This window comes from Phytophthora sojae (genome assembly GCF_000149755.1).
Source record: "Phytophthora sojae unplaced genomic scaffold PHYSOscaffold_2, whole genome shotgun sequence".
Taxonomy (NCBI): Eukaryota; Oomycota; class Peronosporomycetes; order Peronosporales; family Peronosporaceae; genus Phytophthora; species Phytophthora sojae.
The window spans coordinates 4746659-4774069 of NW_009258116.1; the positions used below are offsets into that span (position 1 = coordinate 4746659).

General features: G+C 56.2%; 7 protein-coding genes across 7 annotated transcripts; 4 read left to right on the forward strand and 3 right to left on the reverse strand.

Annotated features, from left to right (window-relative positions):
• Positions 1 to 969: 969 nt before the first annotated feature.
• PHYSODRAFT_311324 (hypothetical protein) lies at positions 970 to 2481 on the reverse strand (the record flags this gene model as incomplete). Its single annotated transcript, XM_009521252.1, has 1 exon — positions 970 to 2481. The coding sequence occupies one exon, from the start codon at positions 2479 to 2481 to the stop codon at positions 970 to 972; it is 1512 nt and encodes a 503-aa protein (XP_009519547.1).
• Positions 2482 to 3726: 1245 nt separating this feature from the next.
• Positions 3727 to 7899, forward strand: PHYSODRAFT_438601 (hypothetical protein; the record flags this gene model as incomplete). The annotated part of the gene is made up of 5 exons (XM_009521253.1): positions 3727 to 4854; positions 4954 to 6864; positions 6940 to 7118; positions 7200 to 7619; positions 7692 to 7899. Coding segments are annotated over 5 exons (3846 nt in total), but the record flags the coding sequence as incomplete, so codon positions are not given.
• Positions 7900 to 9129: 1230 nt separating this feature from the next.
• Positions 9130 to 11118, forward strand: PHYSODRAFT_296404 (hypothetical protein; the record flags this gene model as incomplete). The annotated part of the gene is made up of 4 exons (XM_009521254.1): positions 9130 to 9132; positions 9292 to 9331; positions 9358 to 10852; positions 10923 to 11118. 4 exons carry the CDS (start codon positions 9130 to 9132, stop codon positions 11116 to 11118), a joined length of 1734 nt encoding a protein of 577 aa, XP_009519549.1.
• Positions 11119 to 11304: 186 nt separating this feature from the next.
• On the reverse strand, positions 11305 to 15452 carry PHYSODRAFT_353939 (hypothetical protein). The gene has a single exon (XM_009521255.1). It carries the CDS (start codon positions 14856 to 14858, stop codon positions 13032 to 13034), a length of 1827 nt encoding a protein of 608 aa, XP_009519550.1. The 5' UTR covers positions 14859 to 15452; the 3' UTR covers positions 11305 to 13031.
• A 1437-nt stretch (positions 15453 to 16889) lies between these two features.
• PHYSODRAFT_485830 (hypothetical protein) lies at positions 16890 to 18692 on the forward strand (the record flags this gene model as incomplete). Its single annotated transcript, XM_009521256.1, has 2 exons — positions 16890 to 17651; positions 17712 to 18692. The coding sequence occupies 2 exons, from the start codon at positions 16890 to 16892 to the stop codon at positions 18690 to 18692; spliced, it is 1743 nt and encodes a 580-aa protein (XP_009519551.1).
• Positions 18693 to 18838: 146 nt separating this feature from the next.
• PHYSODRAFT_353940 (hypothetical protein) lies at positions 18839 to 19762 on the reverse strand. Its single transcript, XM_009521257.1, has 4 exons — positions 19532 to 19762; positions 19292 to 19438; positions 19159 to 19223; positions 18839 to 19083 (listed from the first exon to the last, which is right to left on the reverse strand). Exons 1-4 carry the CDS (start codon positions 19742 to 19744, stop codon positions 18936 to 18938), a joined length of 573 nt encoding a protein of 190 aa, XP_009519552.1. The 5' UTR covers positions 19745 to 19762; the 3' UTR covers positions 18839 to 18935.
• A 1979-nt stretch (positions 19763 to 21741) lies between these two features.
• Positions 21742 to 23445, forward strand: PHYSODRAFT_483689 (hypothetical protein; the record flags this gene model as incomplete). The annotated part of the gene is made up of 2 exons (XM_009521258.1): positions 21742 to 22113; positions 22159 to 23445. The coding sequence occupies 2 exons, from the start codon at positions 21742 to 21744 to the stop codon at positions 23443 to 23445; spliced, it is 1659 nt and encodes a 552-aa protein (XP_009519553.1).
• Positions 23446 to 27411: the final 3966 nt, after the last annotated feature.

The following is a 27411-nucleotide window of genomic DNA, read 5'->3' on the forward strand; positions in this document are numbered from 1 at the left end:
TACTCAGGCAGTTGGTAGCTGCCGGCATGAGAACCGTAAACCACGGGCTTTTCCTGCGTAAAGCTCCAGTAAACTCGCCAAGCGATCTCCCCAGCCACTCGCTGATCAGGTGCTCGCCGTTCGTTCCGAGGAAAGTCTCAATCGCAGACTTTGTTGGCTCAGCTGATGCTGCGTTGTCATCGCCTTCGTTGCTGCGCCTGTGGATGCGAACGGGGTCATCCAGCGGAGATCCGCGGCTTCGTGGACTTTCCGGGCGCTCTGAAGCTGGAGGTGACCCGAACGCCCACCTGTGCAGGGCGATGCCGTACGCCGTCTTGAGAGACTGGAGCAGCACGAAGATGCTGTCCCCGTACCGGGCGAAGAGAATGAACGACAGGTTCGAGACGCGAGAAGCCGTCGTAGCGTGCAGCGCAGTTTTGGCACGCAGAACCACCTCCGCTGCCGCCAACGGAGAGAGATCGAGCAGCTGGAGAAAGAACGCATCAAACTCCTTCGAGCTCACCGTCGCTTTGTACCCGGCGCGCTGCAGGCCGCGTAGCGAGTCCACTCGAACGCGGAAGCTCTGGCGAGACGGGGTCCACGCGTGGATGACACGCCCTTGGCCACAGTACAGCGCGTACGTCCGCTTCTGAGAACGTCCTTGCGCTATTTGGACGACGTCGCCCACAGCAAACCCCCAGTGTCGCTCTTCGTCGTCCTGGTTAGGCACATCGACAACTCCTTCCTCACCTGCAGCCGCTTGGACGGGATCTTGATCAACCTGCATTGTTGCTGCTTCTTCTAGCTGTGTCTGCGCCTCACCAGGAAGATCTGGAACTGAGAGCTGCTCGGCCAAGAGCTCAATGTGAAGTGACAGTCTTTCTCAAACGCAAATTCAAACCGTTTGAAGCGAGAAAGCCTGCATCTTGATGTATGGAAGGTGACTGCGGGGCATCATACGCTGGTGTGTATTTTCTAAAGCTGCCTTCTCTATCGCACGATGCATTTGATGTCAATATCGCAAGCTCCGAGGCCTTCTGCTTCTACCCGCAGAGAGCCCGCCGCTCGACCAGGGTGGTGGAAGCTGAGCGCAACAGTGACGATCGCAGCCAAGCCCGGAGCTAGACGTGCAGATTCGCGCTGGTAGCTGGCTTCAGCTATGCCAGCTTGGAAACCGGCACAAGTGGCAGTCACTCGGTTCACACGGAAGCGCTCCTGTCGAGAGCCCACGTTCCGCACTCGCACCGGGAACAGGTACACTTGCCCAGTCTGAAGAGTGTCCAATGCCAGCATCGGAGGTGACACCTCCATGGCGAAATGCTGCGTTATGGATGACACAGCGGGAAGGCGTTGCTCGGTAGGGGAGAACATTGAAGCCCCGACATTCTTCTGCTGCGTTGCAGGGTTTGACTCAAGAGATGCTGCTGGGCTTTGGTTCCGATCACATTCATCCTTCCGCTCCCATGAAATGCCCGCGTAGGGAGCAAGGGAGAGCAGCTCTGCCCCATCCGTACAGGTTGATGGAGTGGAGGCACTCTCACTGTTCGACTTAGTCGACAAACTCGAGGCTCTTTTCAAAGGTGAGCAGGGGGGGGTGCGAGGCTTCGGAGTGCTCGCTGCAAGTCGCGAGAGTGCTGCCAGCGTCTTCTCGTCCGCCAAGTCCACTCCAATCCCCTTCCGAGCTGACTCGCGCGCTGAAAAGGCCGACAAGGAAGATGGCGTCTCGGGTCTCAACGACGTAGCAGGTGACCGGCATGACAGAGGAAGGATCGGCGGTCTCTGAGGTCGTGGAGACGGTAGTGCAGGTAGAACTGGGGTCCTCGTGGTTAGTCTGTATTCTGGTCCGATAAGCGCCTGGATGCCCATGTCCGTGAGCACCCAACAGGCTTTCATAGTGGACGTGAACGTCTTCCGCCATAGTCCACCGTCCTTCACCAGTAGATTGTTGTTGCTGCTACCGCTCCTAGAAGGCGAGCCCTGGGGACCAATGGACCCGGATGAAGAGGAAAACAGGCCGGTGGTCGAGAGATTGGAGGTCGGCGGTGCCAGGATGGACCGATGTCGATTCAGGTTGCCGACATCGCGCGAGTACTGCTTCTTGAACTCGTTGACCTCTTGCGGGTTGTGGCGTGTGATAAAGTCTCGGCCACCCACGAACTTGCTCTTGTTGGAGAGGGACCTGCAGCTGTACGGTTGCATGATCTTGTAGTCGTCGTAGTCTGGGATGGCCATGATCAGAAGTGCGTTCTTCGGATCGAGCACCGTGGACTTGCGCGTTTGCCTCGCAATTTGCTCCGTGATGCTCATCTCAACCCTCACGGGTGGAGTGATACGGCCACCCGAGCGAGACTGAGGAGGGATCGGCGTCGAGGAGCTGAGCAGCATCGACCTTGTGGACGATTGGCGGTGGGCTGGAACCGGTAGCGCCGTGCAGCTGCTGCTGTTGTTCGTAGCGGACTCGAATGAATTACTGGCCTCTCGAATAGTTCCAGTTGATAGCATTCTCGATGGCGGCGCCACCGCGGGGGAGGAGGCCCGTTCACCCATTCCGATATAATGGAGGAGGCAACTGGTGCACGTGCCTTAGGTGGAGACCATTTGTATAGTGTGCGACGGACCAAACCCGTGCTCCAGGCTCACGAACGCGAATAGATGGTGCCTTGTCCGTAAAAATAGGAGACAAGGACAACACGACCTGCTAGCCCCTCGTGGGAAACCACAAACGCATTCACTTTTTGATCTGACTGAGCGGTTGTTGAACCGAGTTGTGCCGGTGACATCTGAGGATTGGACTCTTGCCATGGTTCGTTATAGCATCCCCGATGCTAGCCGCCACCAAATAAATACCTAGCTCACTGAACACTCCCCACCACTCAAGCCAGTATGATAAGTTTTAGTTTGAAGTAGATTTCTGCATTACGTCCTTGTACTTATCAACGCGAGCTCTAGTACACTGTAGCAATGTGCTACCAGAACGGTTACCCCATGCAATATCTAAAATTGCTCTGTAGTGACCGTCTGCAATCTGTCCGAAGCTGCTTTGTGTTCGATCAAGGGCTGCACGAGCCCTCCATGGACCTGGCAGCGCTCTGGAATCGTGAAAAGGCTCGCGTTGCAGCGGAACTGAATGTGGTGAGTGTTGGGCCTACGAATGGGGAGCGCCGTGCAAGTATGCCCGAGAGCGACAGCGTAGGAGTTCCCAATGGAGTCAGCCGCGCCAAAGCCCCCGTTGTTGCTGCCAGTCCGAAGCCCTCCACTATGATGAAAAAGAAGTTCACAGCACTATCTAGCACTTACTTGCGGGACCGAGATCGAGTATTCCGACTGCTACTCGAAACCAGCGTCGCACCAACCCCCACCAAGACCATCGCCACACACTTCAGTGGCAACAACGAGTTTGCGATGGAGTACGCTGACCGTGCAGTCCGTCAGTTCATCCCTCAGCCAACTCAACTACAGTTCACCATCGACACCCCCATCCAGACAACCACCAGCACCAATGTGGCCACTGTTGCTCGGATTCAGACGAACAGGAACTCGTCCATCCGCGTCAACTCCATCATGCAGACGTCCCCAGTTCCAGGACCGGTCTCTCAGTCGGCAGCAGCAGCGTTCCCGGCCATGGCCAAGACGGCTCAAATACTGCGGAAGAACGGACGGAAGCGTGCAGGCACTGAGTACTCCTCGCAGACTCTGAAACCTTACGTCGGTGACATGTTCAGTACCCGCGGCGACTATATCGACGGCATGCTCTACATGTCCCGCATGAAGCGGAGCTTCCAGGCCATGGCCTCCAGCGGCGGCAAGAAGCTCGACTTCAGCTTCTCCGGTGAAGTCGCGCGGACCGAGGGGCGCAACGTACTGAAAGACGGCGTGTCCGATGCCTTCGCTGTAGCGGGGGGAAGTGGCAAGCAAGGTGGACCGCGTCGTAGCGCCTCCACGGTAATACTTGCCAGTCCGAGCGAAGAAGAGGGCGAGCCTGGATCCACCCTCACTAGTGTGCAGCGCAGGCAGCAGCAACGCTGTTCGCTAACGCTCAGCAACTGGAGCTTTAACCCGGAGAATGCTCGGCTCATGGTAGAGGAGAACGTCGTGGAGGCTCTCATTCGACTCTGCAAAGACGGAGACAAGACGACGCGACTCAACTGCGTCACGACGTTCATGAACCTATCGCATCTCTGCGAGCTGCGCCGAGTGATCGTGCAGCAAGGCGCAGTCAAGACGGTAGCGGAGATTGTGAACGACACGGAAGACAAGACCATTCGAACGGCGTGTGCCATCACACTGTGCAACTTGTGCTCGTTGCAAGGCGAGGAGGGGCTCTTGGTGGAGGACGGGGCTGTGAGTGCGCTCTCGACGCTCATCAACGAACACGAGAAGGTCTCTCACATCTGCCGCTGTGCACTCTTCAACCTCACGTGCGTCTCGCAGTCGTACCACAAGATCGAGAGCGTGCTCAAAGCCTTCATCGCACTCACGTCGACACGAAATGGGGGTATTAACATGAGCGGCTTTGCTGGTAAAACGGAGGAGGAATACGACGACATCACTGCGAAGGCGTTGTGCAATCTGTCCAATCTCAAGCGCATTCGACTGCGTCTCATGGAAGAGGGCATCGTCAGCGCCATCACGTCACTGCTCCACCCGAATATCCCGTTGATTCAAGAGCTTTTAGCGCACATTTTGCTCAACCTATCGAGACTCCCAGCCTGCCGGAACGAGATGGTCGCCAAAGGCTGCATGGGCACCTTAGTGGCGTTATCAGGTGCGTCCAGCGCCATCATTACCAAGTGTTTGATCGGAATTACTATCTGGAATCTCAGTAAAGACCCCGGCAACGCGATTCGGATGGTATCGGAAGGTCTGCTGCCGCTTGTCAACGAATTGTGTGGGCGAGTGCACAGTGATGACGACAAAGAGCGCGATGTGAACCAGGACTTCAGCTTTGAAGGAAATCCCGAAAGCAAGGAGGAGGATCTGCTCCAGGTTTGTGCTCGGACACTCTTCAACGTGTCGTGCTGTGAAGACTCCCGTGTCAAACTGGTCGAGCGCGATGCAGTGAATACTCTGTCGTCTTTATCCCGACGCGCTACTGGAGACGACGCCAAGCAAATGTGCACGCTGGCGCTCTGCAATCTTCTCAGTGTGCAGAAGGCTGCGGCGGACATTGTCACTGCCGGGGCGATCACCTCTCTGATCCAACTCAGCATGGCACCGGCGCAGTCCTTCGAGAGAAGAAACCTGTTCTCGAAGGCCCTTCATGGACTCTGCGAGAAAGCGGCTACTCGAGCTGCAGTGACGGAGGCGGGGGTGGTCCCTGCGCTCCTCTTTCTCTCCAGTATTGATGAGCTAGATGCTGAGTCGCCCTCCATTTGCTCGGAATCTGCTGGTCTGTTGAGCGAGATCCGCGCGCGATGCACTGCAGCGTTTGCCAGCCTTGCGGCGGATTCTCATACAGCAGCTCATGTCTGTAATGCGGCGGTGGTGCAATGCGTGACGCGGATTTTGACCCTGGAGCACTCCAATGTTGCAATCGAGCGCTTCTGTTGCTCGTGCTTGAGTCTGCTGTGCCGGGACGAGCAGTGTTCGCTCATTATGGTCGAAGTGGGCGCGATCGAGATGGTGCTAGCGACTTGTGTGGAGTCGCACGACCAGGTGAGCAAAGCTTCCTGTTGCCACGTGCTCGCCAGCGTATCCTGTCATCCGAGCTGTTGCATTGCCCTCGTACGCATGGGCGTCATCTCCGTGCTGGCGACACTAGCCAAGATCAAAGAGGACGCCACCATCCAACGCTGCTGTGCTATCACACTCGCAAATTTATCCGTAGAACCCGAAATTCGGGGAACTTTGGCGTCCGCAGGTATTGTGGCGATTGTAGCGGTGCTCAGCAACTCGTACAGCGAAGACAGCCAACGCGACTGTGCCAAGGTGCTCTGCAACTTATCGTGCATTCGCGGCAATGAAGCCGTGCTCGTTGGCGAAGGTGCAGTGGGGGTGTTGATGATGATCAGTATGGTTCGAGCTGTCAGCGTCTCGACGAAAGAGACGTGTATCCGGGCCTTGTTGAACCTGTTGAATGCGGAGACGATGAAGAACATGGTCAAGGAGGGGCTGGTCAAGATCTTGTCCGTTTACGCTGGCTTGGCCTCGAAGCAAGTCGCAACTCTCGTCACCATTATCTTTGGGAAGTTGCTGGCTCACCCGGTGGGAAGGAATGCGCTTTGCACTGAGCGTTCATCTCTCCATGCGCTCTTCCAGTTAATGGCGTACGATCCAGCGCTGCCCCGTTCGGATGCCGACGAGAGGCGGCTGGCATCGCTACACGAGACGTTGCTGAGTGAACTCGTGTATTACGAAAATTCACGAGTGCTAAGTGTCCAAACAGGAATTTTGGACGCGCTTCACCGGATTTCAATGTACGAAGACCATTACGCGGAAGTCCACGAGCACAGTCACGCCCACAACCACTGCAGTAGCCACTGCGCGGAGAAGACACTCGCACTGGTGTTCTTCACGCTCGCAAAAAATGAGGATAGCCGCATGGCGGTGGCGTCGTCGGCGAATTTGGCAACTTTATTGAAATTCCTGGATCTGCACACTGCTAAAGACGACTGTGATGCATCCGAGTGCGCTGTGTACGCTGCTGCGGCGTTGTGTTGGCTCGGGTGGCACGAAGATACGCGGCGGTTCTTGCAGAGCGCAGAGATCCCGTGTGCATTAACGCAAATGCTGCAAATTCATGTCAGCAGAAGTGGTGGGAATGCGAGTGAGGACAAGGACGATCTGTTAACGTATTCCTCTCAAGCCATCAAGACCTGCGTCCTAACGCTCTGCTGCTTGACGCACAACGCAGAGCTGCTGGAAGTCATGCTGAGGGAGAACGTTGTGGTGCATTTGAACGGGATTCTAACGGCAACTCCCGCCAGCAGCGACGAATCTCACCTCTCAACCGATGAAGAGTTTGTCGCGCTGGTGTGCATCCTGTTCCGACAGCTCAGTCACATTCCCGGGTTCGCTTCAGCGATGAGTGAACAACCTGGTCCAATTCTCGAGCTGTTCTGCAACCTCGTCCGTCACGTTGCAGCCAAGCAAGACGTTAACTCAAGTCTAGACTGCGCAGACGCGCTGTGCACCATAGTGTTTGCGCCTGCAAGAGAGCCACTGCACTCAGCAGACATTCATACACCCGGTAAGGGACGATCGCCAGGTCCGACTCCGAGGCCCTCTCCCTTCCTCGTGGACAGCAGCGTTCTCAGAGCCATCGAGTCACTTATGAGTGACGAACAGCTACCGGAGACACGTTGGCGTTGTGCTTCCAGCTTGTGGGCGCTGTCGTCGGTGCCCGAGTATCGACTGCAGTTAGTCGAGTTGGGCGTCACCCCTATGTTGGTCAACGAATCGTATCGTGCGGCCAGACTCTCTTCGTTGAACACGCTCCAATGCTGCGCTGGAGCTCTGTGCAACCTCACCATCGTCCCGGAGGAGAAAAACTCGGCCAAAATGGTGGACGAAGGGGCCATGCCGGCGCTCATCCAGCTCGCCAAACTGGAGAACGAAGCAATCCGCGAGCACTGCACTCTGGCACTGTCGAATCTCTCAGGTCCTTCTCCTAAGGTCGAATCGGGTGCGGTCTCTGCGTTGTTGCATTTATCCCTGGACTTTGCTTCAAACGGGGGGTTGTCCGCCTCCACTCCGGCGTCTCTGCGGGGTAGTATACAGCTACCGACGGGGCTCATCCGCCCACCGCTCGTGTCCGGGGAAAGGCACAAACAGTTCGCTGTTCTACCGAATTACACCATCGAGATCTCGCAGGATTCGTCCCTGAATGAACAAAAGTTCGAGGCTGAACTTGCAGCGAGCACGCCACCGCCTCCTCACTTACCCACCATCGCGGCTGACCTGCTTGGCACTTCGACGAGGTCTTCTGAGACCAAGGGGAACTGTTCTACCAGTGGGGACAATAATGAAGTTGTGGTGAGGAAGAACGAGACGACAGTGGGTCAACAACGTGATGAAGGCGCGCGCGAGTATATGGAGACGCGGTTCTTTGGTAAATTGGATCCTGAAGAAAGTCTCGCGGTCATGACGGAGACGGAGGAGCGAGAGAGCGAAGAAGAAGACACTTGGGCTGATGCTCGGGCGGTAGAACACGAGGGAAACCAAGAGCGTGAGCCTCAAGACGACACAAAGGGAAGCCATAACCAAATGGACGGAGTGCGATCTCCAGAGCAGTTGCATGGCGGCCCCGGGAAGCGTCTGGGTGCGTCGGGGGCTTTCATGACGCCCAACTACACGCTGTCGCCGCTGTCTCGCGTGGTAGTGCGTAAGACTCACGCTGTTCATGCAGCACGGAAGCTTAAAGACGCGGCGACTCGGAAGCTGCGAAAAGATGGAGAGATCCAGAAGCTCGCGATGCTCGGGTCTCAGTCCATGCCCTGTTTGGTGAAGACTACGCCGGAACATCCGCATCATGACGCCCAGGAATCGGTCAGAAGTATCGACCACACGCCAAGTGAGCGGAAGGCGCCACCGTCGATAGCTGCATCCAAACTTCCAGCTCAGCTGTCGAGTCTCGCGACTTCCTCGTCAACGTCGTCGCTTCCTCCATCGTTTGGCGCCACCGAGAGCCTCATTAACAGCCAAGCCGCACTGCTGGCTGCTGTATCAGCGGCGGGACTGTACGGCGCTGCACCACCTCGGGCTCACGACTACAAGCACCGGCATGACGATGCAAAGCACCATTCCACCTCGCTCAATGCTACACAGCAGAAGAAGAAGGCCGCTTTGAATCGACGAAAAAAGGAGAAAGATTCTCCTCCTTTTGACCCAGACTCGGAATGGCTAGCTGCACAGCCCAAAGCGATCCACGCACTTCCGCCGGCGACTTCGATCGAGGAATTCCAAAGTCAGGCTAAACTGTTAGGTCTTTGGAGCTAGGTGAATAAACGAGAAGTACAACGAGAAGTATATGCAAATCAGATAGGGAGCCACTTCAACTTTATCCTGCTCTGCCATTGGCCGAAACATCATTTCCCCCAATCGAGTTCCATCCATCACCTCATTGGTCAAAATAGTGACTGCCCCCCTCGAAGCTCCACGTATAGAGGGGGCCGCGTTGTTGTAAGATAAGGAAAGGATTCCTCGTGCAAAATGGTGAGTGTCGTGCGCTTGCCTGGAAGCTGTGTATCCACCTCCCACGCAGCCTTCCAGCCATGTTGCCACCTCTCCAACACACTTATGTGTCTTCTCTCTCTGTACCCATTGGCCCCGCGCGCTAACTCTCCCTGGGGACGTCGCTGTGTGTTGACGTAGGTGGTGCTCTCGGCCGCCTTGTTGACCCGAAATGGCAAAGGTGCGGCTACTGCGACCGTCTGACAGTGTCTGCTAGACTGTTCCATATACTGACGGCGTCTCTGTATTGTGCGCGCAGTGCTCGTGGCGCGCCAGTTCGTGGAGATCACCCGGATCCGCCTCGAGGTGGGTGGAAACGCTGGGTTAATTGCATTATTCGGGTGGTTAATGGGTTCTATTGCCTATTCCTTGAGCAGGGTCTGCTAGCCGCGTTTCCCAAGCTGCTGTCCAGCGGCTCGCGCGAGCACACGTTCATTGACACGGAGAGCGTGCGCTACGTGTACCAGCCGCTCGAAAGCTTCTTCGTGCTCATCATCACCAACAAGACGAGCAACATCGTGGAGGACCTGCACACCATCCAGGTGCTGGCCAAGCTCGTGCCCGACATCTGCGCGCCGCTGAGCGAGGCGTCCATCCGCGACAAGCAGTTCGAGCTGGTCTTCGGCTTCGACGAGCTCATCACGGCCGGGGGCCACTCGGAGAACATCAACGTCTCGCAGATCCGCGTCAACATGGAGATGGAGAGCCACGAGGAGAAGCTGCACAACATGATTCTCGAGAGCAAGCGCGCGGCCGCCAAGGACGACATGAAGCGCCACACGGCGCGCATTAAGGAGGAGCAGCGCGAGCGCGCGCGGCTGGAGCGTGCGGGCATGGGTGGCAGCGGATTCGGATCGCAGAACTCGTTCGGCAGCTCCTTTAGCAACGCGTTTAAGTCTCCGCGCAGCGGCGGCAGCAGTGACAGCTTCATGAACAGCCCCAGCTCGCCGGCCGCGACGTCGCCGACCTCATACAACAGCCGTCCAGAGCCGGTGGTGTCGAAGGCTGCTGGTATGAAGCTGGGCAGCTCCAGCAGTGGCAAGGGCATGGGCCTCGGCAGCGGCGGCAAGTCGTTCATGGACGCCATGGCGGCGGAGGACGGATTGAAGGAGATCCCGCCTATGAGCGCAGCAGTCGAGACGGTGCAGAAGCCCGAGGTGGCTGCTGCGGTCAGCCACGACCCGATCGGCGCGGTGGTGGAGGAGAAGATGACGGTCGTGCTTACCCGCGACGGTGCACTAGAGCAGCTCGAGGTCAAGGGCAGCATGTACGTGTCGGTGAACGACCCGAGCGCCGGCTGCTGCCGCCTGAAGCTGCGTACTGGAGGCGTGGATGGCATCTCATTCCAGACGCACCCCAAGGTGGACAAGAGGCTTTATGACAGCGAATCAGTACTTGCCCTGCGGGATCCTACGAAGCCGTTCCCGACTTCCCGTGTGGCATTCTTGCGATGGAGCTTGAAGACACAGGACGAGTCGATGCTGCCGCTGAACATCACGTGCTGGCCCGAGGAGGAAGGCAACGGAAAGATGAACGTGAGCGTCGAGTATTCGTTGGACCGCGACATGGTGCTGGACAACGTGAACGTCGTAATCCCGCTCGGCGGCCACGACGCACCAAGCGTGGCCAACGTGGACGGACAGTACCAGCACAACTCGGCCGAAGGCACGCTCCTTTGGCATCAGGACCAGATCAGCTCTGCGTACGTACCTTATCATCGTGTTGTGATGTTGTATATTCATGCAACTAACGTTTTGTTTCGGCTTGTCCAGGAACAACTCGGGCACGTTGGAGTTTTCGGTTCGCGGCAGCGACATGGATGCGTTCTTCCCCATCTCCGTCTCGTTCTTTTCGCGCAGCGTGTATAGCGACGTGCAGGTGGAGGCTGTTCAGAAGATCGAGGACGGCTCGCCGATTGCGTTTGGGTTCGAGAAGCTGCTTTCCACGGACTCGTACCAGATTGTTTAGAAATTCCCCGCCAAGGACAAGCAGGATCTGGCCGAAGAGTTGAGTTGTCGCGCCGGCGCGTAGCCTCCTGCTCCCCCTGTCAGGTTTTCCCTATCAACACGTAGGCGCGAAGGTTAGTTTGGCTCGGAATTGCGCGTTGCTTGTCCCCATCGCGTGGCCTTAAACCAGAAACAGATACAAAAATCAAAAGCGAACATGTGTGTGTGTTCTTCTGAAGTATGAGGCTCCAGTCTTGGCGTCTACGGAGCGGCGCTCGGTCGGAAGACCTTGGGCTGTGCGGCCTTCAGGAGGTCCTCGGTCGTGCTGCGCATACAGCGCTCCAGCAGCTTCTTGACGTGGTCACACTCTCGGTAACTCTTCTTCTCAGCCTGCACTGACTCGAGACAGCTCGTCCACCTCAGCATCGACTTCTCGCACAGCGCGCCGCTGGCACAGGTGATGTACTCGGCATAAAGCACCTCCGAGGCTGGTAACGTGGCTGGGTCAGCACCTTCTTCTTCAGCCTTACCCCTCTCAAGCATGGCGTCGAACCGTCCCTCACAGGCACGCAGGCCGCGGTACTTGCCACTGAGACGCCGGTTAGTCTCCAATGCAATCACATCTTCCTCCTTGAATAGTCCGTCATGCAGCGCCTTGGTTTGAACAGGAGAACGTATTAATAACGTTAGCAAGTGCGGGAATATTGTCGTTTTGACGCTCCTAGATAGAGTTGGTGTCTGGAAATTTGGGAGGAGGCAGAAGAGATGCATGTGTAGGTGCACATAGTGGTTGCAACAGTGGACAGTACCTGGTGGAAACGCACGGTGACCATGCATTGAGGCAAGTTCTCCATGCTTATCCGGCCCAAGTGGTCTTTCGAGTGGAGAATTGATTTGTGTAGAGAACATAAAGTTGAGATTAACGAAATCTGTGACGTGTGACGCGATGCGAGTTGCAGTTTTTGGGATGGCATCTACATGACGCTTCTGGACGACTGGGCGTGGCGAGGGATGCGCGGGCCTTGGCTGACGTCTTCGTCGTCGCTTTCGTTGTCATCCACGTCGTAGTCCTCGTCGTCGAAGTTGTTGATTGTGACGCGCGTTGGCTGCTCGAGGCTGCTGATGTTCATGTACGGCTGCCGAGCACGCCGGAACACGCGACGGTAGAGATACGCCAGAGTGAGCACGATGATCATCGCGCAGGAGCTCATGATGAGGTACCCGAACTGAAGCAGCGAGGAAGGAGTGCTGTCGTCCAAGCCCGATCCATTCGCTGCCAGAGCGGTGGCATCTTGAGTCGTAACATTGGAAGAAGGCTGGGGTGTGGTGCTCTGGTCATCAGAGGAGGCCTTCATCTCGTCGTCCAGCGTAGTCTCCTTGTCATCTTCAATGTCTTCGCTCTCCCTGTCGTCGGACTCGGACTCGGAATCATCATTATCCGTAGCCTTCGTTGTGGAAGGCTTGGAGGCCGAGGTCGTGTCAGTGTTAGAGTCGTCGTCGCTGGAGTCGTCACTTTCATCATCACTTTCGTCTTCGTCTGATGCAGAAGCATCCTTTGCACGCTCTTCACCGATTGTCGGTGGATCTGCGCCGTCAACGCTATCCTCGCTATCGTCCTGACTTGGCGCATTCTGCGCAGATGCTGCCGATTCTTGCGATTTGGTGGGGCTAGCTGCCAGCTTGTTCGCGACATCGACGGTGATAATCTGTGGTTGCAATATATGTCAGCACTTCATATTCAGAAGCAAGTTTTGCCAGCGTATTTTACGCACCGGTGACGTCCAATCAAGAGTACCCTTCACTCGGTGACCATTCCACTCGAAGTTCCAATCGGGGTTCGTTCGAGCATTCACCAGATGCGACTGTGGCGGAACTTGCGGTGACGGAGAATCACCCCCAGTACCTTGCTCTTTCCAGTCCTATGATACAAGCATTTTACGTTAGCAAGCGGCTCGTTGAGAAGAGAATCATGGGGTAGCTTACCTGGTCTACAGTTGCCACAGCTCGAACGTACAGCTTGTCTGAGGTGGCATTTTGAAGGCTGAGACACGTTACAAACAGCGACGTCCCCATCGTATCGACGTTGGCAGCCGTAGCTTCAGACGAATCCGACGCAAACTCGTAGAACCGGCGAGTGGTGCCCTTTTGGATTGCGGTCTCCACCAAAATGCTTTCAGCTTCGAACTTCGGGCTGGACGACACTTGAACATGTGTGCTGTCAATGGTGAGTGCGCCAAGTACTTCCCATGCAACTTGCAGTTTGGAGTGCGCCGCGCCGGTAACAGCGCAGTCCGAGACATTGCACGTTGCGACCTCGTTGCGCTCCCACGCCAGAGCACCACAGCCCATCTCAGTGACTTGGCCCACTTCGGAGCTCGTCATATACAAAGTTGCTGCCGGGAAGGTGCTCAGCATGCCTTGGTTTTGGGGACTCGATGCCTCTGCTGCATCCACCCAACGCACCAGAGGCTGGACCATCTCGATCATCATGAGTGCCAGACGAACATTTCGCGGTACATGACCCACGAACTCTTTCTTGACACTGTCCGTCCTGTAGAAGTCGACGTTGGCTTTGTATAGCTCTTGGAAGTTTCCCAGGTCACCAGGTCTCGGCTCCTTGAAGTTAGACGTCTCCACGAGCATGTTGAAAGCGCGGTGGGTGATGTTGTTGTAAACAGTCTTCTCTTCCGGGTATCCACCAAACGTAGTAGGATTACACGGTCGGAACGGCTGCGAGTTCGCCTTGTAAAAGTGGTTTTCCCACGATGCCGAGTAGCCCCAGTCCTCCATCCCACCAGTGACGCCATACACAACGTCGTTCATAGTCCCCGTCGGATAAAGCTTCCCATCAGGGAAGATGCCAGCAAAATTGGACAGCGTGTGGCTAATCTGGAACTGAGCCATGTGATCCGGAGACTTCTCACTTGGCTTCTTCTCGTCTCCATCCAGATAATGATCGGGGGATCCCCACTCGTACGCCACCGCTCGCGTCCCGCCGTGGAAAGTTACAGCCAACTGGAAGATATGATCTCTCCAGATCTCGTTCACAACGCGGGACGTCATGGTCTGCATGCACTCGGCGCCTGATCTCATGTAGTTGTAGTCTCGGTTCGGGTCCACCGTCAGCTCCTCCCGGTGGTTGTGCGAGTAGCCGTACGCATTCGTCATGGGCGTCACCAGCACGTTCCTCGTGTTCACCAATTCTCTCAGCCAGCGCTGTGTGTCCACCGTGGGCTTCAAGTTGTCGTCCTCTGCGTATTTAGACGTCGCATGTGCGAACAGTGCCACGAGTTCGATGGCCGCATTGGGGCCGACGCGTTCGTTGCCGTGCAGCGCTCCACTGATGAAGACTTCCGGTCGCTGCGGGTCGTTCGCCAGCGTCGAGTGGTTGGTCAGGTGCACCACGAACTGCTTGCACGGCTCCGTGGCCTTCGTGCCGTCGTCCACGACGCACTGCAGCTCCTCGGGGTACGGCAAGTCGTATGTTTCCTGGGCGATGGACACCTGCACGACGTCTGGGAACGAGGCGTTGAGCTGCATGAGGTACGCGGCCATCTCGGCGTACGTCCTGTAGTTGATGGGAGGAGACGGCGGGTAGTCATCGGCGGCGATGGGGCCCAGGAGCCCCAAGCTCAGCGCTAGCAACAAGCTGCGGACGAGCATCGCGACGTTGGCGAATGTCGCGGTACGTGGCGCTGGTCGTGCACTGAAAAAAGAGCCAAAAAGAGCTAAAATTTGAGTTTTGGACACATGGCTACACATTATTGAAAGTGTTGAGGCTTGGCATGACTAACTCGTACGTGTACTGTGGCTACGTTGTGACTACGATCAGGTGTTTCGTTCGGGTTTGAGCTTAGATTGTCGCGACGGACTCGCTGGTTAAATATGAATTGGCCGCCATGCGCGGCATCTCTTCGGGCTGGTGGGACAGCTCCATGTCCAGGTGGTCGTCGCAGAAGCCGCCGCCGAGGACCCACTTCTTGCAATACGCGTACGAGCACTTCTTGCCGCCGCCGTGGCCCTTGCAGTAGCCTCCGCCCCGCTCGATCGCGCTGCAACCATCCTCCTTGCACTTCGTCCCACCGCCGTGGCGAATGCACAGTCCCTTGCCTTTTTGCTTGTTGGTGCAGCCTTCGTGTTGGCACTGCTTGCCACCGCCGTGAGCTTTGCAGAGTTTCCGGTTCTGCGCCGCGCGGTCGCAGTTCGGAATACTGCACATGACCTTGCCGCCGTGACCACGGCAGCGCTTGTTCACTTGGCGGATTTTGTCGCAGCCTTCAACCACGCACTTCCGTCCTCCACCGTGGGCAATGCAGTGCCCGCCTCCAAGATCGTACTTCGTGCATCCAAGCGTCTTGCAGCGTTTGCCAGGACCCTTGTGCTCCAGACAAATGCCTCCGCCGAGAGCCCAGTTCTTGCAGTTGTCAGCTTCGCACTTCTTGCCGCCGCCATGGGCCTTGCAAAACCCACCACCGCGATCCACTTTCGTGCAGTCCTTCGCTTGGCACTTTTTACCACCACCGTGCGAAATGCAGCGACCGCCGCCAATGTCACGCCTCTTACAGCCTTCCTCTTGACAGAATCTACCGCCACCGTGAGCCTTGCAATACCTGTCTCACACGTCACATAGTGAGTTAGCAATCTAGCTTTGCCAGGCATTGGAAGGCCCAAGCAAGTATGCACACAAGTGGCTTACCCTCCTTCCATCCTCTTGTTCTCGCATCCTTCAATGGGGCACAAGGGCTTGCCACCATGTCCCGAGCAGTATCCATAGCCTTGGACCTGCTTGTTGCATCCTGCTTGCTTGCATTTCTTGCCACCGCCATGCTTGATGCAGTATCCATTTCCCTGGTTGAACTTGTTGCACTTGGGGTGCTTGCAGAATTGACTCAGTTTGTGGATAGCGCAACGTCCATCCAGGCCCGTGGCAGCGCGCTTGCATCTCTCGCGCTCTTTGTTGTAGTATCTGCAGGTTTTCTTGGACAACACAAACGTGTCGTTCGACCGAATAGGTGCTGGTGGCGTCTCTACTCGTCGGGTGACACGAAACTCCGGTCGCACTCGCGCTGTCGCCAACTGCAGCACTCCGTTCACCGCCGCGGCAGCCTCCTCCGCTTCAGCTTGAGCGGCTGCGACAGCTTCCTCCGCCTCAGTGTCTGTGTCCTTCTGCTCCTGTTCAGCTTGGGCCAGCAGCATCCTGGCAAACTCAGCTCCGTCATGGTCGATCTCCGGCAATCCGTCGGGCCCCACGAACGACGTGCGGAAGTCCAAGTCGGACGACTGAGCCGTCGACAGATCAGCTGGCAAATATCAACACCAAAGCCACAGATCTCAGTTCAATGCAACCGGTAGAGTGTCTATTGCAGTAAAGCGAAGCTACGCACGCATGGAAGCTTGGATGTTGGCGTCGTCCGGCCTCATGCCGCGCAGGAAGCGCAGATAGTCGTTCTCGCGCTCGTCCGAGGCGTCCATGGCTCACTCCAGTCGAAGAGCGACCCCAGTAGGCAGCTGAAATAATGAAAAAGGCCCTGAAAGCGTGATGCGAAGCGTAAAGCGATGGAGAACGCCGTCTACAGCGCCGACGAGGCACGGCTTCTTCTGTAACGACGTGCCGTCAATTGGTGCCGTTTAGCCCGTCGTTCAATTGGCGGAAATTAGAACAGTTGCTTGACCAATCATAGGCGCACATTGGAAACCTATCTTATGGCATGGTATGACTAGTGAGAGGCAACCTTGGTGCCAGTCAATGCATGGTGCAACGCCACTCCATCAGTCCCGAAGAGCTCTACGACCATGGCGAGCGCGGCGGAGATCAAGCAGCTGGAGGCCAAGATCAAGGAGGATGTCAAGCAGATCAATGAGCTGCCCAAGGTGGTGAAGGCGCTGCAGAGCGAGGACAAGGCCGTGGCCCAGGCGGCCATGCAGAGCACGCGCCGCCTGCTGCTCTTCTTCCTGGACAAGGGCGACCTGCAGCTCAAGCCCACGACGCAGGAGGCAGCCAAGAAGGCCAAGGGCGGAGACTCGCAGGCAATCGACAAGTTCCACCGCTGGCTCTGGGACGTCTACGTGGGCTTCATCAAGGAGATGCTGCAGTGGATCGGGGACGCCGAGGCCGACGCCAACCTGCGCGTGGGCGCGCTGCGCACACTGATGGAGTTTGTGTCGCGCGAGGGCGAAATCCGTGGCGGAAACGGGCCTCTGTTCGGCAATGAAACGTTCACGCGTGTGGTGCAGGAGCTGGCGACCACGGACAAGCTCAAGGGCGAGCTGGTCAGCGTCTTCAAGGGCGAGTACGTGGCCGCCTACATGGACGTCCAGTACTACACGCTCAAGAACCTGGCGCAGATTCTGGACAAGGCGCACGAGAAGGAGGAGACGACGGAGGAGGAGAACTTGAAGCTGGTGGGCAACGCCCTGAGGATGCTGAACATGGTGCAGATGCCGTACGACGACAAGGAAATCACGTCGTTCCTGGTGGAGCCGAAGGACGCCAGTCTGCCGGAGCAGGAAATCGTGAGCAGTGATGACGAGAGCGACGCGGAAGAGGAGGAGGAGGTGCTGGCCACTGCTGGATCAAAGCGCAAGGCAGGCGACGCCAAGGCGAAGAAGACCAAGAAGACTCGTGGGCTGCGCAACGTGAAGCAGCACCGTCACGCTTTCAGCTTGGCGTGGATTGCTGTGCTGCGCCACAAGCTGCCGCAGACCTCGTACAAGAAGGTGCTGGTGCAGCTGCCGGACGAAATCATGCCGCACCTGACCAACCCGCTGCTGCTCGCCGACTTCCTCACGGACTCGTACAGCATTGGTGGAGTCACGAGTCTGCTGGCGCTGAACAGTCTGTTCATCCTGATCAAGGACTACAACTTCGACTCGCCCGACTTCTACAACAAGCTGTATGCGCTACTGGACGACCCGACGCTGTACTCTGCCAAGCAGCGCGACCGCTTCTTCGGCCTGTTGAACCTCTTCCTCTCGTCGACCCACTTGCCGGCGTACACGGTGGCTGCTTTCGCCAAGCGGCTGTCGCGCAGTGCCCTCACGGCGGAGCCGGGCGCTATCCTGTTTATTATCCCGATGGTGTACAACTTGATTCTGCGTCACAAGGAGTGCTTGCAGCTTATTCACCGTACCGGCGCATTCACCGCAGCCGAGAAGGCCGCCAAGCGCCGGGAAGAGTTGGCGAGCGGCACGGCTGTTGACGCTGCGGCCAAGAAGCTTTCCAAGGAGAAGACGGAGCTGGTGCTGAAGGACGGCCATGACCCGTTCGTGAACGACGAGCTTGACCCGATCAAGTGCAATGCCTGGCAGAGCTCGTTGTGGGAGCTGTACACGATGAAGCACCACTACAACGCCGACGTTGCAGTGAAGGCGCGGATGTTCGAGGAGAAGCTGCGTCACCAGTTCGTGGACGTGGACGAGAGCATGGAGATCACGTACAAGAGTCTTTTCGACAAGCAGCTCAAGCGTAAGGAGAAGGGTAAGGTGCCGCTCGCATTCCAGCCCTGCAAGGCTCTCTTCTCGAACGGCGTTGACAACGCCGACGACAGCGAAGTCAAGGAAGAGGACAACGTCTTCGCCAAGGTTTTCGAGCTTTAGATTTTGTACCCAGCTTTCCTCAGCTAATATATCCATGTCATAGACTGCATACATGCACCAAAGCGTCCATTAAGTCGCGTTCAGTTCCACAGTGCGCAGGGTGATCGTAATGCCGATGAACGTGAACACTCACGTGTGATTCTCTTCAGTCTGTATGTTGGAAAATATCAACAAAACCTGGCTGGGCTGGAGGTGCTTCCGCATATCCACAAACCTGGCCACTCTGATGTCTGGCCAGCATACTCATGCGATGCGAAGAATGACGTGGATACCGCTGTCGCTCTCCACCAAGTCGCTCATTTCACCCACTTTGAGCGCGAACGCTGCCTTCTCGAACGACGGGGTCATCTTTCCACGAGTGAACGGACCCAGATCGCCTCCACGCTTGGCACTGTATTGGCACGTCAACACATTGCATAAGTTTTCAACTCGTCATACACAAAAGATCATGGTCCTGCCAACATACCTGCTGCAGTCGCTCTCCTCCTTGGCGATTTCTTCAAAAAGCTCGCGCAAAGCTTCGGATGATCTCTGTGAAGGTCGAGATAGACACGTAAGTCAAAATGTATCTGCCACTGCGATCCCCCCAGCTAACGTACATCAGGGTTGGCCTCCACACATGCTAGCAGCTTCTCGCGGATTCCTCCCGCCTTGGCCTCCGCCACCGCCTTGCTGCGGGTGATGGTCTCCTGTCGCCATGATGACGGCCTTCTGGATCCAGAGTGCTTCACGAGGATATGCAGCGCCTGCAGCCAATACCCAACACGCGCAATAAGGTCAGCACCATTGCTACACTATGCTCGCACAGTTTTCTGATCGCTGCAGCTATCAGAACGCACCTGAACGGTCTCCGAGCTGGAGGAGCCGTCGGCAGAGCGGCGCTTTTTCTTGTCCGCCGCTCGGTGGCGGAACTCGCGCTCCTTAGCGTGCACGTGCGAGAGCTTCCAGGTCTTCTCGCCGCTCTTGACGTGCAGGAAGTACACCTTGCCGGGGCGGCTCTTGCTCTGCACCTCCTTCCAGCCGCGGGGCAGCTCCTTGGCCGACGTGCTCATGCTGGTCGCGTAGCTGGCTGAGCTTTTTGGTCTCAGTTCGGGCGCCATTCGCAGAAATTCACCACCTTCGTTAATGCATAATAGTTGTGTACAAAACATATATGATGTGTTAAAGGACAGTTGTTTTAAGCCAATGACACACAGCTACAAAATTAATTGCACCCGACACGAAAGATCGAGCACTCCAAGATTCTCCAGCAACAAGCGCTCCAACCTGCGCTACGAACGGACTGCTCCAGCAGCAAGCTCTGGGTGGCGCTGAAATACTGTAACTTCCAACAAGCTGTACATGTACGTATCCTCGGTCGCGACCCGACAAAGAGTGTGACGGGCGTGATCGGCTCAAAATGATTTGCACAGTCGGCTTCGGACGCGGACACTGGACGTGGCAGCCGTCCGTCCTTCGTCGAGGTCGAACTTGGCGTGTTTCCCTCTGACAGTCTTCCCGTCGTCGTTGACCAAGCGCCGGGATCTCTGCCACGTGCTGCCGGTCTCCAACTTCGCACCTCGCCAAAACACCGGAATGCCCGACGGTAGACGATGATAACGCCCGCGCGACTGCAGGAAGCGCAATACCGGTACATGTATGCGGTTTCTCATCGTCGACGAAGGGCTCAGCTCCAGCCATTTCCCCATGCGTTCCGTTGTCGAGACTCGGAGCCCATCTGCATGATGCAGCGAGAGTCATTAAAGCAACATTGAAAATCAGCCTCAATGTGTGGGATCAATAACATTGATGGGGTTCAATGTTGCGTGATCGCTAACATTGACGCAATGTAAATTTTCCAGACGTGAAATTTCATGTTTGGAGCGACTGGCTCACAACAGTTCTCATTTCAGAATCTACCGGGTAGGAAGCAAGCGCCCGCGCGCTGGCCTACTGCGGTGCTTATATGCATGTGTGTACTACGGATGCGGGAGCAAACGCCTTCCCAGTGCGTTGCGTTGCGTTAGGCGCGATGCGTGTTGCATGCAATCGAATGCGCTATCTTCCAAGGAGTCTTAAGCGCTTTTAATGCGCCTCTAGCCAACAGCGCAGTTAGGTTAAAGGGGAGGGCGAGCGAACGCGAGCGCGAGCCTCGCTGAGCGCGTCCACCGATCGTCAACACCCGCCGATCAGGCGGGGGCGGGTCTGCGCGAGCGAGCGAAGGCGAGCGCTGCAACCCGATATTTTTTTTCCTAGACACCGCGCCTGGCCGAGCCGAGGACTTAGCGTAAGGCACGAGGGGTGGGGCAGGCCGCACAGCGGCGCCCCCCGAGCGAAGCGAGAGAGGGGCGGGCCCCCCCGAAGTGCCGTTGCTAAGTCCGCAGGCGAAAGCCAACGCGAGAGTGTCCTGCCAACTAGGAATAGACAACACGTGGCGCCCGGTAGAGCTGCGCGTAGATCCCGTAGAGTCCATTCTCCTGCTGCATGTGTCGGCGCGTACACCATGACGCGCTTGCCGCGTTAGCGGCGGAAGCTGTTGGCGCACGCCCCGAGTGATACAGCGTGCTGTCGAGCTGTCGAGCTGTCGTGGCGACGCTATTGTCACATTGGTAAACCAAATATTCTGCTACGAGAGATACCGTAACATTGTGCAATGTTAGGCAGAGGCACCATTGTTGCGCTCAATGTTACGCAACGCCAACATTTCAATGTTGCTTTAATCAGTGCCTCATGCAGCCGACATCCCCACAAGATCCATCAGGTCGCGTTTCAACGCATAGGGACTGCGACCGCGCAACATCCGGAATGCTGCCCGACGCTATGCACTGCTAAACGGCCAAAGACGAGGAAAGCGGTGAAGGTTTGGCGAGTCCGGGCGTGACACGTGCACGGCCCGCGGCTGGATTGGGTGGTGCCGTGCTTTCGCTAGCGGGTCCATGTCGCCGAAGCTCACACCACCCCCACCTCGGCTCAGGTCATCGGGTTGGCCGGTCATTCTTCTTTTGTCGGCGCAAGTGGCAGAACGCAGACGTCTCGCCCCGCTCCCGTTGACTAGAACACTCCATCGACAATGGCCGAGACTCGCCGCTCCGGTTTCTCGGCGCTGTGGCGCACCAAGCCCCTTGCTGTCATCGACGCAGAAGAGCGATCGCAAGATATCCCCCGTACACTTAACCTCTTTGACCTTTGCTGTATCGGGGTGGGAGGAACCATCGGCAGCGGCATCTTCTCCACCGCCGGATCGATCATCTCGGAGACCGCTGGCCCCGCTGCGGTGTTGAGCTGGCTCGTTGGTGGCGTTATTTGCTGTCTCAATGCGCTAGCGTACATGGAGCTGTCTACGCGTGTACCGTCTTCGGGCAGTACGTACGCGTACGCCTACCACACGATTGGAGAGCTTCCCGCCGTCGTCGCCGCGTGGTTGCTGACGCTGGAGTACGCGGTGTCCGGTGCGGGTGTCGCGCGTAGCTGGGGTGACAAGGTCGAGGAGTGGCTGCTGATCGAGCACCCGGACAAGAGCTTCCACTGGCTCAACCTGCAGTCCGCTAATCTGAGCGGCGGTCTCATCCAATTCCTGAGCATGGTGGTGCTGCTGATGGGCGTCCGATTCGGCAAAGCCTTCGTGAACATCGTCACCATTGTCAAGATGTGCGTCGTGGCCTTCATCATCATCGCAGGATTCGCTGCCATGAACCCCAACAACCTGTCACCGTTCGTCCCTGCGCGCGTTGAGCTGGATGGTGATATGTCGTTTGGAACCCAGGGTATCATCACCGGCGCTTCGCAGGCATTTTTCGGCTACGTGGGCTTCGATGAGGTTTGCTGCCTCGCCGGAGAGACCAAGAACCCCAAGAAGATCATGCCCATTGCCGTCATGTCCGTTGTGGTCGGAACAATGGTGCTCAGCACGCTGTGCTCTCTCGTGCTGGCCGGTATGGTGAACTACCTCGATGCCGGCAGCTTTGGCGATGGCTTCGAGGGCCACGGCTGGAAGTGGGCTGGCACCATTGTGCGTGCAGGTGAGGTGGTGACGATGCCGGTTGTGGCGCTCATCGGCTTCCTGGCCCAGCCGCGCCTCAATTACGTGCTTGCCTGCGACGGACTCCTCCCCCGTGTTTTCGCCGAGGTGGACTCCAAGGGCAACCTGTTCAAGAACACGCTCATCACGGGCCTGTTCTTCACGGTGATCGCCGTTGTGGTGCCGTTCGACACGCTCTGGGACATCGTGAACTTCGGTGTCATGATGTCATTCATCGTTGCCAACGTTTCGCTGACGCTGGCGCGCATGAAGCCGCAGTCGCCCAAGCTGGCCCCGATTTTGGTCGCTGCGATGTTCGTGACGTCTGGATGCACGGCCTTCCTGTACCAGGAGGGATACGAGAACAACTCGTCCTCGGCGTGCCTGGTTCTCGCCATCGTCTTCCTCGTCATCACTGTGGGTATCTCGGTGGTGTTGTTTATCAAGTGCCCCCAGACCGCCAACTCGCCCGGTCTGTTCGCCGCTCCGCTGGTGCCGTTCATTCCGATGATCAGCATTCTTGCCGACTGGTACATGATCGCGCAGATCGGCCACCTAGCGCTGGGTCTCAGCGTCGCCTGGATGGCCGTCGGCGCGCTCTCGTACTTCGTCTACGGCTACTTCCACGCCGAGTCGCGCAATGACTGGAACCGCCTGCTCGGCCAGAGCCTGCCCACCCACGGTGACAGCCTCTCGGCGCCCATGCTCTCGGCCAAGTTCTCGGTGCAGGACCCCAAGTCCCCCGCCGTCTATTAGGTAGCTTCACATATTAGATCGGGGCAGCCGTGCGTAGTTATACGGCTCCCCCGCTGTTGCTGATGGAGCTGCAGTTCGCAGCCGACAGCAAGTTTGACATGCCACCGACCGACTGCAGCCATTGTCAAGGGAATGGCTACAGTGGCCTGACGCACCTAAAAAATACAATTCCAAAACTTATGAGTTTCCGTCTCTTCACCTGTAGTATACATTATCATAACCGGGGTCCGGCACGTATACCCGTTGTTATTGCCCTAGCCACCGGTACAAATAAGCCGCCCCGGTGTCCTCGTCACACCCATTGGCTGAAATGGAGAGGGAGGGGGCGAACTTCCAGCACTGAAGAACAAGATGCAGCAGCACTGAAAACAGGAGCAGCATGACCGAGGAATCTCTCATGCGTGTAGCGTTAGATGAGTCTGTGCGCCGCACCTACGAAAAAGCTTCTAACATTCGTCCTCAGAACACTTCGAGGGCATATACAAGCAAGCAGGACGAGTTCAAGCGGTGGTGTGACGACAAGGGCGCGGCTTTCAGTGATCTCACTCAGTACACAGTAACAGGGCCAGAACTTCACCTTTTTCTTGTGGAGTGCGTGATTGGGAGGGAAAAGCGACGAAAGGGTCACGGAGGGAGAAGCGAAAAAGTTGGTAAATCGACTGTCAACAGCTATGTGGCTGCCATGGTTGACTTGTGGCGGCAACAGAAACGACTGAATATCAACAGCAACCCGTCTCCTCGAGATGGCGCTGTTACAGCACTTCTCAAAATTACGACGTACGAGGAGGACCAGCTGCGGCGTAAGAACTTTGCAGATCGAGGAGCTGATACTTTACTGGATGGCTACACAACAACGGATCAGCTACAACAGATTGCTCGCTACTTTTGGACCTCGTCGCACGACCCTGGAACTAGCATGAGGAATTTGCTGGCGTTCCTGTTGTCTCACTATGCGCTAATGCGTGGCGAGTCTGCTCGGCTGATGGAGCTAGCTGATCTTCACTCGATTCTACTGGAAAATGAAGGCTACAGTGTTTGTCGGGCGCTGGTGATGGTCATGACACAAGGGAAAACCAACCAAGTTGGTCGTATTGAAGTGGGTGCATGTATGCGCAGTAAGAAAGTGGAGATTTGTGGTCATGGATTGCTCGGATTCTATCTGTTTTGGCGATGACACGTGGATAAAGAGTCGTTTCCTGATTCCACGAAGTCGGAATAATGGTATCCTATAAAACTGCTAAAGACGGGGAAAGATCCAACCAAGCCAATGTCGTACAAGGTTCATCGGGCGGCTATTGTTGACGCGCTCGACCACATCGGTCTACGCAGCAGGGCCAAAACACATCTAGGCAGAGGATCGGGCTCCCGAATGGCAGACCTTGGGGGTGCCAGTGAAGCTCAGATACGGCGCCTAGGGAGGTGGAATACTCAGGCGATGGAGAAATGTTACCTCACCTCACTCCCGCGAGAAGCAATGCGAACGCTTGCGGGCTTTGAACCAGGAAGAGGCAGTTATTTTCTGGCGCGTACTTGCGTTGCTCCTCCCCAACCTCTTCAGAAACGTATTTTTCCGTTGGTGGAGGAGTGGCAGTCGAAGATGACTTCAGGTGAAATGTGAACAGTCAATCGCGGCTGGTGGTTTTCTCGAGCTGCTTCAGTATCTGCGCACCGTAATTCTGCAGGATGCTGCCATTTGGTCCGAGCAAATGCCGGGACATAAGATTTGGAACAATGAGATCTTCAAGAGCGATGATTTTAAACAATTTCAGCTGGAAATGAAGAATGCCATGAACCACGTTAGTGACCCCACCGAGCGTCAGCTTGAGAAAGCCATGCCCGCGCTGAAGTTGACGCTCGATGGTGTTCGACAGGAGATGAGAGCATCATTGAGTGGTATTCGAAATAGCCTGGACGCGGTTGGTGAACGTGTAGCAGATGTCATGGAAGTTCTTGCCCCACTCAGGAATGTATCAGCATTTGTGGAAGTTAAGATCGTGAATGGCTTACAATCGACAACCCCCAGCGCCACCCAAGCCGCCTCCGGAGCCAGCACAGGTAGCAGTACACCGAGCGACCCCTCTGCGATTTCCAGTTACAGACTCAGTCGGGGCATTCAATCGGTTCGTGAGTTATGGACCGAATGGACATGTGGCCTCCCTGGCGGTTATGCAGTTGAAACGCTGGAGCAACAGCTCGGTACCAAGTGGTGTGACCATCACGAGAGACGCTTCTTCAACCGACGACCAAAAATTATTGATCTTGTAAAGACCATCGCTAGCTGGGTTTGCAACCACGAGGCGTTCGACAAGTATCAGGCAGTCGAAGAGGCGATTAAGCGTGTTGACACCGTCCGCTGTATTCGCAAAAAATCGCTCAATTGGGTGTCTCAAAACGTAGCTGCAATTGCACATGAGCTCGGAGTACGAGACCAGGACGTTTAACATCAAGCACAGCCGCGGTCATACGCGATAACTGCGCGCTTCAGATAAATTACAGCGGTAAATACAACTCTCAACATTGTGACTTTGCGGTAGGTGCCGCAGTGTAACTACCGCAGTGTAACATCGCGGTAGCTACCGCAGTGTGAGATCGCGGTAGCTACCACAGTGTGACATCGCGGTAGCTACCGCAGTGTGACATCGCGGTAGCTACCGCAGTATGACATCGCGGTAGGTGCCGCAGTGTAGGTACCGCAGGGTAGCTACCTAAGTGTGACTTTGCGGTAGGTGGGTGCCGCAGTGTAGCTACCTAAGTGTGACTTCGCGGTTGAGCTGCCGTTTAGGCGAGGTGGTAGTTATTGAGGCAAAAGAGCTGTGATGAGGATCACATGCGAGGTCTCGATTGATGCAAATTACGTATATTGTTTTTAAACATGTTACTTACCCTGTTGAGGCCCACGTGCGACTCTGCTGTGGAGCTTGGAGCGGTAAGAAGCAGCTTTTGTAGCGTTAAAGTCTGTCGATATCCATTCACCCAATTTGTCCTCAATGGATTGTGGTTCGGCTGCCGCTACGTATCCATGTAATGAAGCAGGTATAGTCCACAATCCACACTGTTTGATTGCTGTGGCTTTGTGTTGAAGACAAAAGTCTTCCATTCAAATGCGTCAAATTCCTTTTCGTGAAGGTTAGACAGAAACCACTTGGTGACATCGAAGGCGTAGGCGGAACTATGAGCCCTTCGCAGCGAGTTGATATGATACACCTTCGGCGGCACCGAATGCAGCGGATTTTCAATTACGAGGAGGCTCCAATGCTTGCGGCCGGATACGGGAACTAGCATGTAGCGATAACGTTTCCAGTCGAATTGCTCAATCAGATTTTTTAGCAAGCGGCGTTTTTTTGCGGTTTCAGTGTATATCGGGCCACCTCCATCGACAAGTAGAGTGTGGTCTCGTACAGACCAACCCATCTTGCTTGACCATGTCCCGATAAATAAAGTAGTCAATGGCCATCGACGTCATGAAAGAAAGTGGCAGCAAGCTATCCAAGTCCTCGCGGTAAAACCGGAAGCTTTTAGCGTCGCCCGAACCCTGGCAGTCCACCCAAACGAACAGCGCATCATCGTGCGACTTGCGCTGCCTCAAAACGCGACGGTTGGGTACACTGGGGGCGGAGGCTGGTCCTTTCGCGCTCGTTTCCTCGTATACACTACCGTCGGAACAGACTGAGCTTTTTGATTCCGAGCTTTGGTATTTGTCACCCTCGAAACCCTCCTCGTAATGTGCACTCTTTCCGTTCGCATCATCGCTATCGTCCTCGTCATGCACGCTATCACTGCCCACATCTTCTCTATCACTCGAGTTTTCATCCACGTGTTCATTGCTCCCATTGCCACTAGCACTTGCGTCATCATGGTTCTCATTGTTCACTTCGTCACTAGCTCTTGCTTCGTTATGGCACTCATTGTCCACATCGCCGCTACTCATCTCCTCCTCAGCACTGGCCATATGTACATTGGCTTCAC

What these genes read in the sequence shown, in the direction of transcription:
- PHYSODRAFT_353940 (XM_009521257.1), bottom strand. Translation starts at nt 19,744, where the DNA reads ATGAGCACGTCGGCCAAGGAGCTGCCCCGCGGCTGGAAGGAGGTGCAG. An exon ending in CCAGCTCGGAGACCGTTCAG is followed by an intron (nt 19,439 to 19,531) that starts GTGCGTTCTGAT and finishes TATTGGCTGCAG; the next exon opens with GCGCTGCATATCCTCGTGAA. An exon ending in GTGTGGAGGCCAACCCTGAT is followed by an intron (nt 19,224 to 19,291) that starts GTACGTTAGCTG and finishes CGACCTTCACAG; the next exon opens with AGATCATCCGAAGCTTTGCG.
- PHYSODRAFT_353939 (XM_009521255.1), bottom strand. Translation starts at nt 14,858, where the DNA reads ATGTGTAGCCATGTGTCCAAAACTCAAATTTTAGCTCTTTTTGGCTCT.